Source organism: Colletes gigas, unplaced genomic scaffold, assembly GCF_013123115.1.
Source record: "Colletes gigas isolate AHSC1104 unplaced genomic scaffold, ASM1312311v1 Colletes_gigas_Sc00015, whole genome shotgun sequence".
In the NCBI taxonomy this organism is placed as follows: Eukaryota; Metazoa; Arthropoda; class Insecta; order Hymenoptera; family Colletidae; genus Colletes; species Colletes gigas.
Genome location: NW_025106644.1, coordinates 1205070 through 1221996, shown reverse-complemented (window position 1 = coordinate 1221996; position 16927 = coordinate 1205070). Strand labels below are relative to the sequence as shown.

The 16927-nt window shown below is 36.5% G+C and overlaps 1 protein-coding gene and 1 long non-coding RNA gene across 9 annotated transcripts in view; one reads left to right on the top strand and one right to left on the bottom strand.

Annotated features, from left to right (window-relative positions):
* Positions 1-5357: 5357 nt before the first annotated feature.
* Positions 5358-16927, top strand: part of LOC122399736 (AMP deaminase 2) — a 41745-nt gene continuing 30175 nt past the window's right edge. For 2 of the 8 annotated variants that reach the window (XM_043400649.1, XM_043400644.1), the window contains exons 1-3: positions 14824-14910; positions 14976-15090; positions 15339-15516. In XM_043400649.1, coding sequence (XP_043256584.1) covers positions 14839-14910; positions 14976-15090; positions 15339-15516 — 365 coding nt within the window. In that variant the 5' untranslated portion in view covers positions 14824-14838. Of the gene's footprint in view, positions 7204-10817; positions 11021-11046; positions 11383-14823; positions 14911-14975; positions 15091-15338; positions 15517-16927 lie in introns of those variants that run through there. The other 6 variants (XM_043400645.1, XM_043400647.1, XM_043400646.1 and 3 more) reach the window with 6 other exon arrangements.
* On the bottom strand, positions 7083-8742 carry LOC122399738. Its single transcript, XR_006259285.1, has 3 exons — positions 8613-8742; positions 7353-7518; positions 7083-7191 (listed from the first exon to the last, which is right to left on the bottom strand). It is a non-coding gene; the product is annotated as an uncharacterized LOC122399738 (long non-coding RNA).

Here is a 16927-nt window from a genome sequence, read left to right as displayed (position 1 = left end):
CCACGTAAATTATGTACGCAGCAAAGGCAGCCACATCCAGAATATTATAAAAAAATGCCAAAGGCCATCTATTCGTTCGCCGCTTAGTTGAATATTCTGCCAGGCATTTATCCATGTTATCAACGCCACCTTTGGTTTTGTTGTAATCTAATATCATTAGTGGCTTCTTGTTTGGACCTTCTACTTCGGTCGTGTAATGCATTGTTGAAAGGACCGCAACTGATTTATTTTTCTTCGGCACGCAGGAACACATTGTAATATTGTTGCTGAAACCAAATATGGTGGATTCCACTGCACGTCCTTTTGCAATAGGAAATTTTGGTGGCACAAATGTTCGTCTTTTATTTACTGTGCCCAACATCGATAATTTGCATCATCAAACTTTTTGCCAAATTGTAGCTGGTGAAGAAATTATCGCACACAATGTTTCGCCCACTTCCACGGAAAAGATTGACGCACAAATCCTTCGCCACTCTTTCACCTACGTTTTTTCCCCGTTGACCGGACGCCGCCATTCCCGTGTAGATTTGTCCCTTCAATGGATAAGACGAAATGGAGTCGCATACCCACCACACTTTTATTCCATATTTAGCGGGTTTTGATGGTATGTATTGCGTGAAACCAGTACCACCACGGAAAGGATACAGTTGTTCATCGACAGTGACGTTGGCTCCTGCTACATAATTGCTACGTAGATTGCTGTTCAGCATCAAACAAATGTCCGTTATTGCTGCTGCTTTGTCAGTTTGTTTGCGTTGCTGGCGTGTGTTTCCTCAGGGAGGAATTACTGTATATTCATTTACTGTCCTAAACCCTCCTATCAGATCCCACATGTTTGTACCTAAACAAATCTTTTTGCATACATTCAGATACCACCACCGTAAAGTGTGATCTATGAAACTCATTATTTATACATTAAAATAACATATTTCTCAAACCTTTTTTCACATACTTAATATAAACATACTTTCCAAGAACATAACAATAAAAAGTTAGCCAGATTAAAAGAAATGTGTTAATTATTCACATTTTTGTCACAACGCCATGCCATTTCCGATACAAAATGTATGTGCATACCCGGGTATGCTGTTGTTGACGTACGTATAATTTTTCTGCTGTTGACACAAAGGTTAAAAGACACTTTCGGTATCCCTGCAAGCTTAATGTGTGGAATTAAGACTAATTAATAGAAGAATTCAATTATTTCGGAAGCAATTAAAATATAAAAACAATTACAATTACGAGTAAAAATAACTACGAGAACGGAGCAATAATAATCCAAATGCTTCGACCTCAACGGCAAAATGCCCACAAGCCATAGTTTCCATTGCGTTAGTTCGAAAACATTGCCAACTTCTGCTTTGCGTAACTGGAACTTCTACATTTCTTTGTGCGTAAACATACAATCACGCTAAGTGTAATACAAAGTAACTTGAAATTACATACGTTGACCTAGTCAAATAACTCGGTCCAAACCAATAGTAACTCTTGATAACTATTGACCTCTGTTGACCTCTGTCAGCCTCTATTGGCCTTTGCTAGCTGATGCTTGCTCCTCCTGGCCTCTAGCGGCCTCTGGTGGCCCCTGTTGACCACTGATGACCATTGATGACCAGAGATGCCAAATTGAGCACCAGGTGTACTACTCACACTATGCCAGATCACGTGTACGTGAGCTCGTAGAGTTTCGGAGAGTCGACAAAGACAAACTGACACATGCCCTCTTCCTCGATTCTCCGAAGCTGCCCGAAGTAGTTTCGGACCGCTTCGTGGGAGTCGAGAGGGAAACACATTTGCCTTCTCGCTCTCGAATAACTGAAATCCGACTTCGCGTCAACGGCATGCGACTAGGAATCTCAACTGCTCAGGCATTTTTAATTTCCGATCTACGTAGGTTCACATAAGCAAAGTACCATAATGAGAAAAAAATTTTGTGAAATTTTTTTTATGGAAATACACGTTTTAAGACCCCCTAATCATATTTTAACTATTGAAAAAAAAGAAATTTTTTTTCATTATTCCTATGTATGAGCGTACATGTGTATATTATTAATACGATTTTTCAAAAACAAAATACTTTAAGATTGAAAATTAATAAATTAAAATGAGTGTCCACTCTTTGCCAGTATCGTGCACACTGTAGTATTTTTCACTAAGAAGTGTTCTTATTTTTATAATATGAACAAAACAGAAGAATGAATTCTTACAGAAATTAATTAATAATGATTTTCCTCGATATGTTTCGAGGCACAGGTACAAAACATAGCGTTTAATTCCAGAACAGTAATTTGAATTAGCAGGTAATGTCATAAAACTGTTTTACCAAATTATACCCCCTTTTACCTGAAGCATAAGGTAAAAATACGAGGTACAAGGCACGACTACATGTAGTTTTGAATTTTCTTACAGACCTCCAGTGACCTCTTCTGACTGCTGCTGACCATTCCCGATACTTCTGACAACGTATAATGATTACAACTTGCTACTGCTTGCCCCTGCTGGTCCCTGCTTGCCGCTGCATACCTCTTCTGACCTCTGCTGGCCCCTGCTGATCACTGCTGACCTTTGTTGACAACTTTTGACATGATACATACATATTAAAGCTTTGTATAATGTAAATTTATGGCAATAAATGATATAATTTCAAAGAATTCTATGTGTTGCCATCATTTTTTACCTTTCCTTTCCTCTCCAAATCATTCCCTTAGTTATAAGATACATGCCACTTCTTCTCAAGGCCGCCAACATTTTGGAAAAATTCCAAACACTTTGGAAATCTGGATGGCCTTGGCCCAATTTCGAAAGTGGGTCAAGGCCAAGGGAAAGGCCATTCGAATTTTAGAAAAATTCCGGAGACTGGAAATCCGGATGGCTTTGACCCAATTTCGAAAATGGGTCAAGGTCAAGGTCAAGGCCATTCGAATTTCAGAAATAATCCGGAGTCTTTGGAAATCCGGGCGGCCTTGACCCAATTTCGAAAGTGAGTCAAGGTCAAGGTCAAGGCCAAGGGCAAGGCCATTCGAATTTTAGAAAAATTCCGGTGACTGGAAATCCGCATGGCTTTGACCCAATTTCGAAAATGGGTCAAGGTCAAGGTCAAGGCCATTCGAATTTCAGAAATAATCCGGAGTCTTTGGAAATCCGGGCGGCCTTGACCCTATTTCGAAAGTGGGTCAAGGTCAAGGTCAAGGCCATTCGAAATATTAGAAAAATTCCAAGCACTTTGGAACTCCGGATGGCCTTGACCCAATTTCGAAAGTGGGCCAAGGCCAAGGGCAAGGCCATTCGAATTTTAGAAAAATTCCGGAGACTGGAAATCCGGATGGCTTTGACCCAATTTCGAAAGTGGATCAAGGTCAAGGTCAAGGCCATTCGAATTTTAGAAAAATTTCAAGCACTTTGGAACCCCGGATGGCCTTGACCCAATTTCGAAAGTGGGTCAAGGCCAAGGGCAAGGCCATTAGAATTTTAGAAAAATTCCAAGCACTTTGGAACCCCGGATGGCCTTGACCCAATTTCGAAAGTGGGTCAAGGTCAAGGCCATTCGAATTTCAGAAATAATCCGGAGTCTTTGGAAATCCGGGCGGCCTTGACCCAATTTCGAAAGTGGGTCAAGGTCAAGGTCAAGGCCATTCGAATTTTAGAAAAATTTCAAGCACTTTGGAACCCCGGATGGCCTTGACCCAATTTCGAAAGTGGGTCAAGGCCAAGGGCAAGGCCATTAGAATTTTAGAAAAATTCCAAGCACTTTGGAACCCCGGATGGCCTTGACCCAATTTCGAAAGTGGGTCAAGGTCAAAGTCAAGGTCATTCGAAATATTAGAAAAATTCCAAGCACTTTGGAACTCCGGATGGCCTTGACCCAATTTCGAAAGTGGGCCAAGGCCAAGGGCAAGGCCATTCGAATTTTAGAAAAATTCCGGAGACTGGAAATCCGGATGGCTTTGACCCAATTTCGAAAGTGGATCAAGGTCAAGGTCAAGGCCATTCGAATTTTAGAAAAATTTCAAGCACTTTGGAACCCCGGATGGCCTTGACCCAATTTCGAAAGTGGGTCAAGGCCAAGGGCAAGGCCATTAGAATTTTAGAAAAATTCCAAGCACTTTGGAACCCCGGATGGCCTTGACCCAATTTCGAAAGTGGGTCAAGGTCAAGGCCATTCGAATTTCAGAAATAATCCGGAGTCTTTGGAAATCCGGGCGGCCTTGACCCAATTTCGAAAGTGGGTCAAGGTCAAGGTCAAGGCCATTCGAATTTTAGAAAAATTTCAAGCACTTTGGAACCCCGGATGGCCTTGACCCAATTTCGAAAGTGGGTCAAGGCCAAGGGCAAGGCCATTAGAATTTTAGAAAAATTCCAAGCACTTTGGAACCCCGGATGGCCTTGACCCAATTTCGAAAGTGGGTCAAGGTCAAAGTCAAGGTCAAGGCCATTCGAATTTTAGAAAAATTCCAAGCACTTTGGAACCCCGGATGGCCTTGACCCAATTTCGAAAGTGGGTCAAGGTCAAGGTCAAGGCCATTAAAATTTTAGAAAAATTCCAAGCACTTTGGAACCCCGGATGGCCTTGACCCAATTTCGAAAATCAGTCAAGGTCAAGGGCATTCGAATTTTAGAAAAATTCCAAGCACTTTGGAACCCCGGATGGCCTTGACCCAATTTCGAAAGTGGGTCAAGGTCAAGGTCAAGGCCATTGGAAATTTTAGAAAAATTCCAAGCACTTTGGAACCCCGGATGGCCTTGACCCAATTTTGAAAGTGGGTCAAGGTCAAGGCCATTCGAATTTCAGAAAAAATCCGGAGACTTTGGAAATCCGGATGGCCTTGACCCAATTTCGAAAGTGGGTCAAGGTCAAGGCCATTCGAATTTCAGAAAAAAATCCGGAGACTTTGGAAATCCGGATGGCCTTGACCCAATTTCGAAAGTGGGTCAAGGTCAAGGCCATTCGAATTTCAGAAAAAATCCGGAGACTGGAACCCCGGATGGCCTTGACCCAATTTCGAAAGTGAGTCAAGGTCAAGGTCAAGGCCATTCGAATTTTAGAAAAATTCCAGACACTTTGGAAATCCGGATGGCCTTGACCCAATTTCGAAAGTGGGCCAAGATCAAGGTCATGGTCACCGGCATTTCAGAAAACGTTCTGGGCACTATGGGAATCCAGTTTTAACTGGAAAAACGGTTTCTTATAACTAAGGGAAAGATTTGGAGAGGGAAAGGGAGGTAAAAATGATGAGAACACATAGAATTCTTCGAAATTATATCATTTATAGATTTACATTATACAAAGCTTTAATACATATAGTCAGCAAGAGCCAGCAGGGGCCAGCAGAGGCTAGTAAAGGGATGCAGAGGCATGCAGAGACCAGCAGGAGTAAGCAGTAGCAAGTAGTAATCGTTATACGTTGTCAAAAGTATCAGGAATGGTCAGCAGCGGTCAACAGAGGTCAGCGGAAGCAGGTAGAAGTCAGTAGTAATCGTTATACGTTGTCAAAAGTATCAGAAGTGGTCAGCAACAGTCAGCAGAGATCAGCTGAAGCTTGTAGTAGTCATTAGAGGGAAAATTCACTAGTATAGTAGTATGGCCGTATATCTGTCGAAATAACAAGTGGCCAGACCTAACCAAATCACTAAAACCAATTGTCGGAGTACTGATTAAATTAAGTAATTAGATTTAGTGATTGGGTTAGGTTTAGCTATATCGTCGCCTAGTGAAGGGCCACTTGTGGTCCGGAACGAGTGCGGCACTATGCACACATAAGCTAGATTAGATTAATATGTTATTGAAATTGGCCGAATTTAATCTGTTTGTCCACATTAAAATGTCGACCTTAAAATCGAAGTACATTAATTCTCATAACTAGTTGCCAAATATTCTCGAGCGTGAATCAACATTTACTGTTGCCAAAACTGTAGCGATCATCGTTGTCATGTTTAACAAGTTTCGTAGCGCATTTCGTTTCCAAGGAAGACTATGGGTCTGTTCATCTCTGTAGAAAATCTAAACAAGACCAGTATCGTTGTCTAAATGTACCAGAAAATTATCTTCGTATTTTCAGCTAGAATACTTACGTACATATCCTTGAACGTACATATTTGTGGAGTCAGTTTTCATTTTTTGCCTTATCTCTGTACCGACGAATGATAAAAAAAAAAATGGTTCAAGTAAACGTTATTCGGTTCGATAAGAGCTATTCAAATAACAAAATAATAATAACATGCCCTGTTTAAACAGTAGCCCCGACGAAATTTATTCAGAAAAATAAAGCCTGAACGTAGAACGCGATAATATTAATGTTTTGTAGATTACATGCATGTAGCATACTATTATTTATTAGATATAATACTACTGTTATACGTACGTCTATGAAGTTAGCGTATTTGATAGTAGTATCGTCAGGTAGCGTTTCTGATATTTGGCAAAGAGCCGACATCTTTCTTTCTTTCGAGGTCGCTCTCTTTCCCTCTTGCATCAAATAGTATTTTTGCCACTGTACAGAGATTCTCTGGCCGTTCGCGCGCAGTATGCTAGCTTGCTTCGAAGTTTTAGTACGCGAATAGAAATAAGACAACTTGTATTAACCTCGTTTGCCGATTAATAGAACGACGCTCATCCGCCTTTGAATAATTTTCTCCGTATCGATGCATACGTATTATAAAACCGTCCTCTATGTAATCTCGTTACGACATATTTTCGGCATATTATTTAAAAAATTCGTGCAATCGAGCGAACCGTGTCGCCCGTAACTTGTTCAAAAATTTACTAATCGAGTATCGTATCGATAATAAATGAATTTAAACGACTTGGCCATGTACCCTGCACAAATCATGAGCACCGTACGCATCGAGTAATATTTATTTGAGCAAAGCAGTTAGTACATACGTGTCATAACGTCAAACAGATAATTATACTTGGTACCGGAGTTTTACGTCTGTACATTAAATTCAGTTAACGGCAACGCTACGGCCGAGACCAGAGTTTATAGTCGTCGAAGAAAACACGGCAATCGGGTGTATACTTCAGAGTCGAAAAAAAAAGAAGAAAAAAAAAACTTATTCGTAGTTTTATTGGAAATACAATTTAAAGTGGCGTGCGGGGAGAAACTAAAAGTTGAAAAATGTCGAGCAGAGGCGTTACGTCGATGGAAGATGACCTTTATGTTTCCTTACGGCTGCCGAATTTTCTTATAGATCCTGAAGACGAAGGTAAACATTGTATTATAAATTAAGTTAAAAACGGTTTGCATCAAGAAATAGAATCCGTTATTTATAACTCGATACTGAATGCAAAACAATTCTAAAATTACTGTTATTTTGAAAATCATATATAACAGTACTTAAAATACGTTACGGACCATTTACGACGATCGAAGATCGGGCATCAATAATTTCATTTTCTTCAGATCGTTGTTATTATTACTTCCTGATCCAGACATTCGTACTTTGATATAGATCGTTCCGCGTCCAATCACATAGATCGAACATCACACGTGGAGTAGTCTCTCATCTTGATACAAATTTCTGTTTAATAAATTTTAATGGATTAGTACATCTTATCGCGACCAAGAGAAACGCGAAGATAGTTTTACAGGAAATGAAAGACTCTGTAAGATTAATTTCTTCTACCAGAATGAATCAAGAAGTCTGTTACCATTTCATAATTTGAGGCTTTACAGAGATCATGCTTTAAAGGATACAAGCCAAATACAGGGGTAAAAAATATGGTAATTTAGCTTCAAATGCTGATAGATGTACGCTGCAAAATGAATAATGAACATACGTGCAATTAGAGGGAAGAATTTGGAAATTCTAAATAGGAGTTATAGTACGTCGATCTGATGCGAGAAAAAATTGTATTTGTTGGTTGTAACAATGATAAAAGAAACGATAGTAACTGTAAATCATCACCTGACCTAGATAATTTCACGTCAACGTGTACCATCTATTTCAAATCATTCGGTGACTCGTATTAATTGACTACAAGAAGAACTTAAGATCAATTGAAATGATTATTTTTAAATTAGTACACGAGATAAACTTTGCTCGGAACTGATCGTTACCATCACGAAAAACGTATAATTACATTTTTCCATCAATTACAATTTGAGCTTTAGGGGTTAAAAGATCATCGTCGTAGTCAAGTTTGTAAAATTACAAGTTTTTCTGTAGGAATATTCATTATCTCTATAAAACGTAGGATCCAGATTTGAATCTTCAAATTTTTGAATAACTTTTTTATCTGTATCTTTCAAGATAAATTTTTAGAGTAGCACAGGCTCTGTACAACATTATTCTCAGCAAAATGAAAACTATAAAATGCAAAATCTACAATTCTTCGTTCTTCGGAAATAAAAACACATGAATCAGTAGATTGTAAACTGTTGTCATCATTTTCCTTACAATTGGAAACACAGCAACACGCATAGGTAATTAATTCTATAAAGAATAAATTTGCACTGTACTATATTTATTAAATTGTATCAGAATTTATTTAGAATTAATTAGACAATGAAACATGTACTTATCACGAGAAGCCATTCTAATAAATTTAGGTTATGTTTACGATGCACTCGGCTATTATTTAAGCGCCTACAACTTTAGTGTATGATACGCACACTGGATGGATATTCAATCTGGATGCGATGTGGGTTGAAATCGAAAATTTTTATGCCACCATGGGTACCGAAAATTGAGAAAATATCAGCAACGTCACCCCATCGGGTGTCTAAGGTATCATTCTTCCACGAGAAGAAGCACAGCGTGTTTACATCCCCACTCTTGGCTGCAGTTCGCTGATTGGCTGTCACCGATCTTCGTCACCGTATTCGACCAATGCCCGTGAGTCAGCGAATTGCAACTGGAGTGGGGATGTAAACACGCTGCGCCTTCTTCTCGTGGAAGGACGATACTATTACACAAGGTGGGGGTAACTTTTCGGTTTTTATTTTTTTGTTCGAGACGCCGTAATGTGCTCTTTTGCAGTTTTTCGCGTTGCATAGTTTTCGAGCAGGAAGTTATAAAAATTTACGCGCTAGTTGTCAACAGCAACGCTGAGAGTAGAGTAAATTCATTGCGATATAATAGTGAGTGTGATTTAAAATATCTTGTATGGTTAGGTGTGTAATTTGTAAAAGGAAATGGCCGACGCCGTAAGTATTCTTTCACAAGTGAGTATCAGTTAAACGTAAAATTATCCGTGAATTTTGTAGATCGTTATTTTGGCTCTAGGATAAGGGAGTAATATACAGGGTGGCCGAACACCCTGTATAGTATTTTAATTTAATAATGTATTGTTTAGATTTCCAAAAAACGAGAAAGTCTGAAATCTTGGCACAGAATTTATAAACGTATACTACACCTAAAGACTGATAAAAATCTTTTGTTAATCGTGAATTTATCAAATTATTCTTTTTCAGATGCAGCCACTTCAAATTTTGCAGCATCACCAAACTGTGTTTTTAACTTAATGCAATGTTATATTTCTATATTAGTATGCACATACTGTAAATTTCAAATCCACATATAATTTATAAATATGTCTAATATTTGTAAGAAATATTGATTTTATAGATCTAAAATTGTATGTTAAACCACTTATACACTTATAAACAATATACTTATATCCTATATTCTGTGTGAAATGTTTTGTTATTTCAATCGAAAAGAATGTATATATTCTTTATATTTAATTTTACAAGAATAATAATATAGATAGTATTCCACTTTTTAAGATTCTATGCTTAATAAACAATATTTGTTTATGTACATATCTCGTATATCATTATACTAGCATGCCCCGTCACGGCTACGCCCGAACTTGTGCAAAAGCAATTTGTAACCAGACGATCGTCCTGACATACATATCCGCGATAATGCAATTCTCTCGCGAGAAAGCGCTCGAGAAGCTTCGCCACCTGGCGGTAACATCGCAGTACTGCTACGGGCGGGGTATCGCGCGGGCTCGAATATGTGCATGCGCGCGCAAGTAGACCGTCGTATACAGGGGTCACGTGGTCTGCCAACAGTCGTACACATGAAATCTTTGCATATAAATTACATGTTAATAACGCGCTTCTGAGACATGCTACATAGCCTATGCCCGTCCTAGAGTATGCAGGAATAACGTGTCAAAATTTGAGGAAGATCGGTTCAATAGGTCTTGAGTTTTGCGCGAACAAAGAAAAAAAAATACATTTTATATAGGGGAAACACACCATCATAAAAGTGCGCGTATAACGCATATTCGTAGAAATTTTTCGATGTATTTTTTTTTATAAACCATCAGTGAAAGTAGACCTTTCCAACGCATGTACTCGTTTGAAAATCGGTTGAGTGGTTCTCGAGTTATAAAATCACGAACATAGGACAACTTATTTTTATATATATAGAAGAGAAGATAGATAGATAGATGAGCCCCTCGGAAGACAAATTGAACAACTTCGTTTTCAGTAAATTCAATTTCAAATGAATAATGTCAAATGTTAAATAATGTTTATAGTATCGATTTCTTTTACCTCGTATTTTTCATAGTTGATCAATTTGGCCTTTAAGAGACCCAGAATATCATATCTGCAACCTACATATGAATATCTATTTTTGAATTGACCGCCCAGAAACGTAGTACCTAAATCACCGACGGGGTGGCGTCTATGGTAATTTCTGCCCCCATGGTGGCACAGAACCTCCTCAAGTACCCGTGCTGCATTCAGTATATAGAGATACGTGAAAAATAATTCTAGGATGTCTACCTGGTAGACTCTGCCAAGCGCTAACTCCACGTTACAGATTATAGCTTATAGTTAGTGTATTCGACGCTTGCGACGAGTTAAGGTGGTCAGTGCCCTCTAAAGTACGAACTAGGCGCGCCTCGTTCCTTCTACCGTCGGTTCGGAAGAGTTTTTCTCACATATTTCGTCGAATAAAAGTGTCAATTTCCGTCGAGAAACGTGCGTGATATATTTGTGTGTTCGTGTCGCGTTGCAATTTAAAGTCACAATTGACGGTACGAAACGACAAGAGCGTGGTACTATTAATTAAATTTCTAAGAATCTTCGAAATGTTGATCGTTTATGTTCCTTAACAAGTTTTCACGTGCACGATTAAAATTCTTTAATACAATTGAAATTTTACCAAACGGTAAACGTTTGGTCGTGACTCTTTGCTCTTAATTGCGTTTATTAACGTGAACGTGCAAATGATCGAAATATTATTAACGATGCAATGTTTTTCACGGACATTATATATTTTTTTTATTTCTTTTCATCGTTGAAAATATGATGTTCGCTTTACGATGAAATAGTGCCGTTTGTTCTTTCTTTTCTTTGTGATACGCTTGACAAATTATCTTGTATGTCATATCTTATCTGGAAGTGTGAACTATGGAAAGTACGTAAACAAATCGATACGATTTATTTTTGGTAGTCGGCGGTATTGCATCCAAGGTCTTTTTTTAACGTTCTTGGAATTATACCGTCAATGATATAAGCTAGACATTTTTCTTATGAAAGTTAACGAGTTGACATTGCTAACTGGAACCGGTTCATCTAAATATATGCGCAAAAAATCTTTTTATAGATACGAAAACGGTACATGTTCGACTAATTCGATTATGGGACGACGGAGGAGCAATACTGCGCAGAAACGTTCAGTAATCCTCGCGCGTCTCGCTTTTCTTACCAAGAACAAGAACTAACAATTTCTTACGACTGCACAGTTTAGAAACACAATTGTTCATATGTACATCTGACGATTTTTCTGTAACTAACAAATACAGATAAAAGTTCATAAATGTTTATACTTTAAATTTTGTTTATTTGTTGAATCAGTTTCTATTAGTGCAAGTTAAATATTGCACAAATAGCATGCAAAGGTTTAAATATTTCGTGACTAACATTTTTGTACATCACTTAAAATTAATTGGAAATATTCCTTGTTAAGATTAGTAAAACAGTATTAATAATCTATATATATTACTTTCATTATAAAAGTCTATAATGCGTATTCACAGAAAGTTTATTAGCCAACGGAGGAAAATGGATATTTCCTTTAACGGAGCAGCACAGGTTTATCGATAATAACAGTGGGAAATTTTAATTGTAATAATGCTAAACATAATTATCCGTATAAATATTTATCAATTTGTAATTACGATCTTTTTCTTAATTAGAGTCGATTAGCTTTCATAATATATAGACATTTGTAAGAAATTGAATCGAGTTTAACCAAACAAAAGAATTGATTCGAGCGACCTACAAGCTAGTTTTTTTAAGGGAAATTAAAATAGTAATAAGATTTAGTGGATTCCAACGAACCTCTTTTTTATAACTATTCTAATTGAATGTACTTTGAATAAATTGGTCTGAAAATGAAACAAAAGTATAAAGATAAAATGTTTGTGTAAATAATCATTAACGCAAACTATTATATACTTCGCTGGAAAGAATTGAGACGATGTAAAGATCATTAGCTAAATCGATAGTTTCATATATTCAAAACTACTCTGCGTACTTGCAAGGAAAAGTAACAACCTTTTATCTGACAAATAGAGTTTACAATGAAATTTTAAAGATTGATAAGCAAAAGATACAATAAAACAAGAAAGTTTATTGTACCAAAGATTTTCAAGATAAGTAGATTCCAAGAAACGCAAACGGATGGGCTGAGGAGTTTTTCATATTTAAAAATACTTCATTTCATACCATTGGCCGCCATGTTGAAAAGAAATGACGTCAGCATGCATATTGATTTTGTTATTATTTTTTATCGACGTCTGATAACGCTGATACCTTATAAACCGATGCTCGGTGTTTACTCGAGAGCGTGAATGAAAATTATAAATGTAAAAACAAAAAATATATCCCGATAAATCCCCGCTGCTTAAAATTTTTCGTTCGTACGACCAGAGTTCTTTTTCGTTCATCAAAATCTAGCAACATTACAATGTTTATAAACTTGGAAATTACTTGCGAAGACAATAATTTGGTTAAAAAGTAAAATTAACAAATATAAACGTTATAAATTTGTTAATTATAAAAAGAATTAATTACATTCATTTAAGGATTTTACAAATACTGGAACATTCCAAATTATTTTTATTCGCTTCCGGTTGTGCTTATTTAATAACACTATTTAAAGAATGGAGGGCGTCAAATATGTCTAACTGTTATTTCGTCGCCGTTCAAAATTCTGCAACCAACAGTTACTAGATAAAATTGTTGCTTGGATTTAATATTTCGTTTGATCGTAAAGCTTGCTTATAAAAGATTCATTCGCTAATGGATATTTCGAGTTATAGGTTATAAGTGCCATTCTTCCATAACAAGAAGGCACAGCGTGATTACATCTCCACTCTTGCTGTGACTCACGGGTATTGGTCGAAAACGGTGACGAAAATCGGTGACAGCCAATCAGCGGACTGCAGCAAGAGTGGGGATGTAAACACGCTGTGCCGTATTCTTGTGGAAGGACGATAAACTGTATCACCTAAAGCAGTATTTCGTGTGGTTGACATATGGCTTTCTTATTACTTTTATTTCTTCCATTTATTGTCACTTCATTTCTGGAGTTAACTATTTTAGAACGGTTACTTTTTAATATTATCTCTAAATGAATCTCTCCTGTATTTTAAGTTTTATTAAAATAGTAAAAACGTTTTGCGATTTATACTATGTTGTACAGGGTGTTCGACCACCCCTGGGAAAAATTTTAATGGGGGATTCTAGAGGCCAAAGTAAGACGAAAATCAAGAATACCAATTTGATACAATCATATTTGGTGAATACACATACCCTCGAAATCCTAAGCACTTTTGAGAAAAAAATTCGTGTAGGTGCTGAAATTTTTGGGCGAATTTGAAAAGTTTCAAATAGTTTTGGAAAAATTATTCTCGGTTGCAGAGATCGATTGCAATCATTTTTGGTCATTACACATACCCCCGAAATCATACGCATTTTCAAGAAAAAAATTCCTGACCGAAAATCTAATGTGAAGCCAGAAATGCACCCCCGAAATTTCATATGACTATTTAAAATGTCATAACTTTTGAACGGATCGAAGGATTTTAATGTTTGAAAAGGCAAATAATGCGTATTTTAGTGAACAATATGTAGAAATTCTAACAATATTGAAAAAGTTATTCCTTGATCCCGTAAAATGAGAAAAACCCCATGAAAATTGTCCAATTTTCAAACAGCCATAACTCCTACAATAGTAAAGGTATCTCGTTGAAATTTTTTTCTGAAACAGAGCCCATGAGTACCTACAAAAAAATATTAGACAACTTTTCTGTAGAGCGTGAAACAAATTTATTAAAAATGAAAAAGGAATTTAGGTGCCTAAATTTTTCGACGAAAAAAAAAAATTTCAAATTGTTTTGGAAAAATTATTTTTGGTTGCAGGGGTCAATTACAATAATTTTTGGTGAATAGACATATCCCCGAAATCTTGCGCATTTTCGAGAAAAAAATTCAGTACGAGCGGAACTTTAAACGTTAATAACTTTTTAACAAAGCCTCCATCAACAAATTGGTATTCTTGATTTTCGTCTTATTTTGGCCTCTAGAATCCCCCATTAAAATTTTTCCCATGGATGGCTGAACACCCTGTATATTTGACTACAATTATGTCTTCGAGCTAACATTAAATCATTTGCTCTGCGTACGTATTTTGCGTAAACTGTTGTCGAAAATTAGAAACGAAATATGGTATATGTTGTGTCTCAAACATTTTCAAATTTCATTGTATAAATTTTAAAGTATTGTAACTCTTGAACTATTAGATTTAGGGTTTAAGTATCTTAATAGTTTTTTGTAAAGATTTTAAAAAACTGCATCGAACAATCTAATGAAAATTATAGAGTTCCGTTTGAAAAAGGGATGCAGTTGCATCGATGCATCAAAATACGACGATCAGCAGGTTCGAATCACGAATAGTAAAAATTAGATAAAGTCGATAATTAAAATTGAGAAAAATCTTTCTAGACGCATAAAACGAGTCACAAGATGGTACTGGGTAATGATAATGAATACTTGACGGGATGTAAACGAAATTCGGTAACGGAATGGTTGCAGAAAACTGAGCAAGCAGAGAACAATGGTAATTTTTCGGACGCAACGTAACGTTGTATATTTACGTTAGGAATTATTATAACAATGAAAGTATACGCTATGCGTTCACGATGATAAATAAATCGTAAAAATATATAATTCGAGCTAAGAAAACAATTTAACGAATCCTAATTTTCCTTTAATAATTGTAAAATTTAAAATAAAATTTAAAATAGAGTTCAACGTATATGAAGAAAAAAACACATTGGATCTGTACTATATAATTTTTCGTTACAGGAAGCGAAAGTCCAGTATTCGGTTTGGAAGGTAACGCGACAGCTACAGGTGGTGGAACCTCATTGAGACTCGTCCCGCACGAGTTACCCAATGAAATTTCAGCCCCCTACGAAGTTCCACAATTTCCGATCGAACAAATCGAAAAGAAGCTCTTGATACAAAGGCAATTGACCGTTAAGTAAGTAAAATCAATTTCAATTTTCATTTTTCACGATTAAATTGTTACTTTCTAATACGATCAATAATTGTTAAACATGTATAATTGCTAAATTGGTCAATAGTTAAAACATTAATCAATTTATTCTTTCGACGATTGTATTATTACTGTTAATCGTTAATCGCGATTGTGGCGCCGCTTTGCTGCGGGTGGGAACTCGGAGAATTTCGTAGTAGGACTCTTCAGTAAGGCTTTCTAGCAGGCTCTGCTTATTGGGAAGTCGGTCGAGGATTGTGCATACAGGGTGTTTGGCCAACCCTGGGAGAAATTTTAATGGGAGATTCTAGAGGCCAAAATAAGACGAAAATCAAGAATAATAATTTGTTGATGGAGGCTTCGTTAAAAAGTTACTAACGTTTAAAGTTTCCCCCTTATTGAATTTTTTTCTAGAAAGTGGGTAGGATTTCGGGGGTAGGTCTATTCACTAAAAATTATTGTAATTGACCCTCGCAACCGAAAATAATTTTTCCAAAACGATTTGAAATTTTTTTTTTTCGTCGAAAAATTTAGGCACCTTAATTCCTTTTTCATTTTTAATAAATTTGTTTCACGCTCTACAGAAAAGTTGTCTAATATTTTTTTGTAGGTACTCATGGGCTCTGTTACAGAAAAAAATTTCAATGAGATACCTTTACTATTGTAGGAGTTATGGCTGTTTGAAAATTGGACCATTTTCATGGGGTTTTTCTCATTTTACGGGATCAAGGAATAACTTTTTCAATATTGTTAGGATTTCTACATATTCTTCACTGAAATACGCATTATTTGCCTTTTCAAACATTAAAATCCTTCGATCCGTTCAAAAGTTATGACATTTTAAATAGTCATATGAAATTTCGGGGGTGCATATCTGGCTTCACATTAGATTTTCGGTCAGGAATTTTTTTCTTGAAAATGCGTATGATTTCGGGGGTATGTGTAATGACCAAAAATGATTGCAATCGATCTCTGCAACCGAAAATAATTTTTCCAAAACTATTTGAAACTTTTCAAATTCGCACAAAAAAGCACCTACTCGAATTTTTTTCTCAAAAGTGCTTAGGAATTCGAGGGTATGTGTATTCACCAAATATGATTGTAATTGACCCCCGCAACCGAAAATAATTTTTTCAGAACGATTTGAAATTTTTTTTCTCGTCGAAAAATTGAGGGATTTTTCTTAAAAATTCGTTTTTGATTTTTAGTAATTTTATTTGACGCCGTATAGAAAAGTTGTCTAATAGTTTTTTATAGGTATCTATTGGCTCTGCTTCGGACAAAAATTGCAATCAGATACCTTTACTATTGTAAGAGTTATGGGCGTTTGAAAATTGGACCAATTTTGGGAGGTTTTTTTCACTTTACGGTGTCAAGGAACAACTTTTGTCAATAT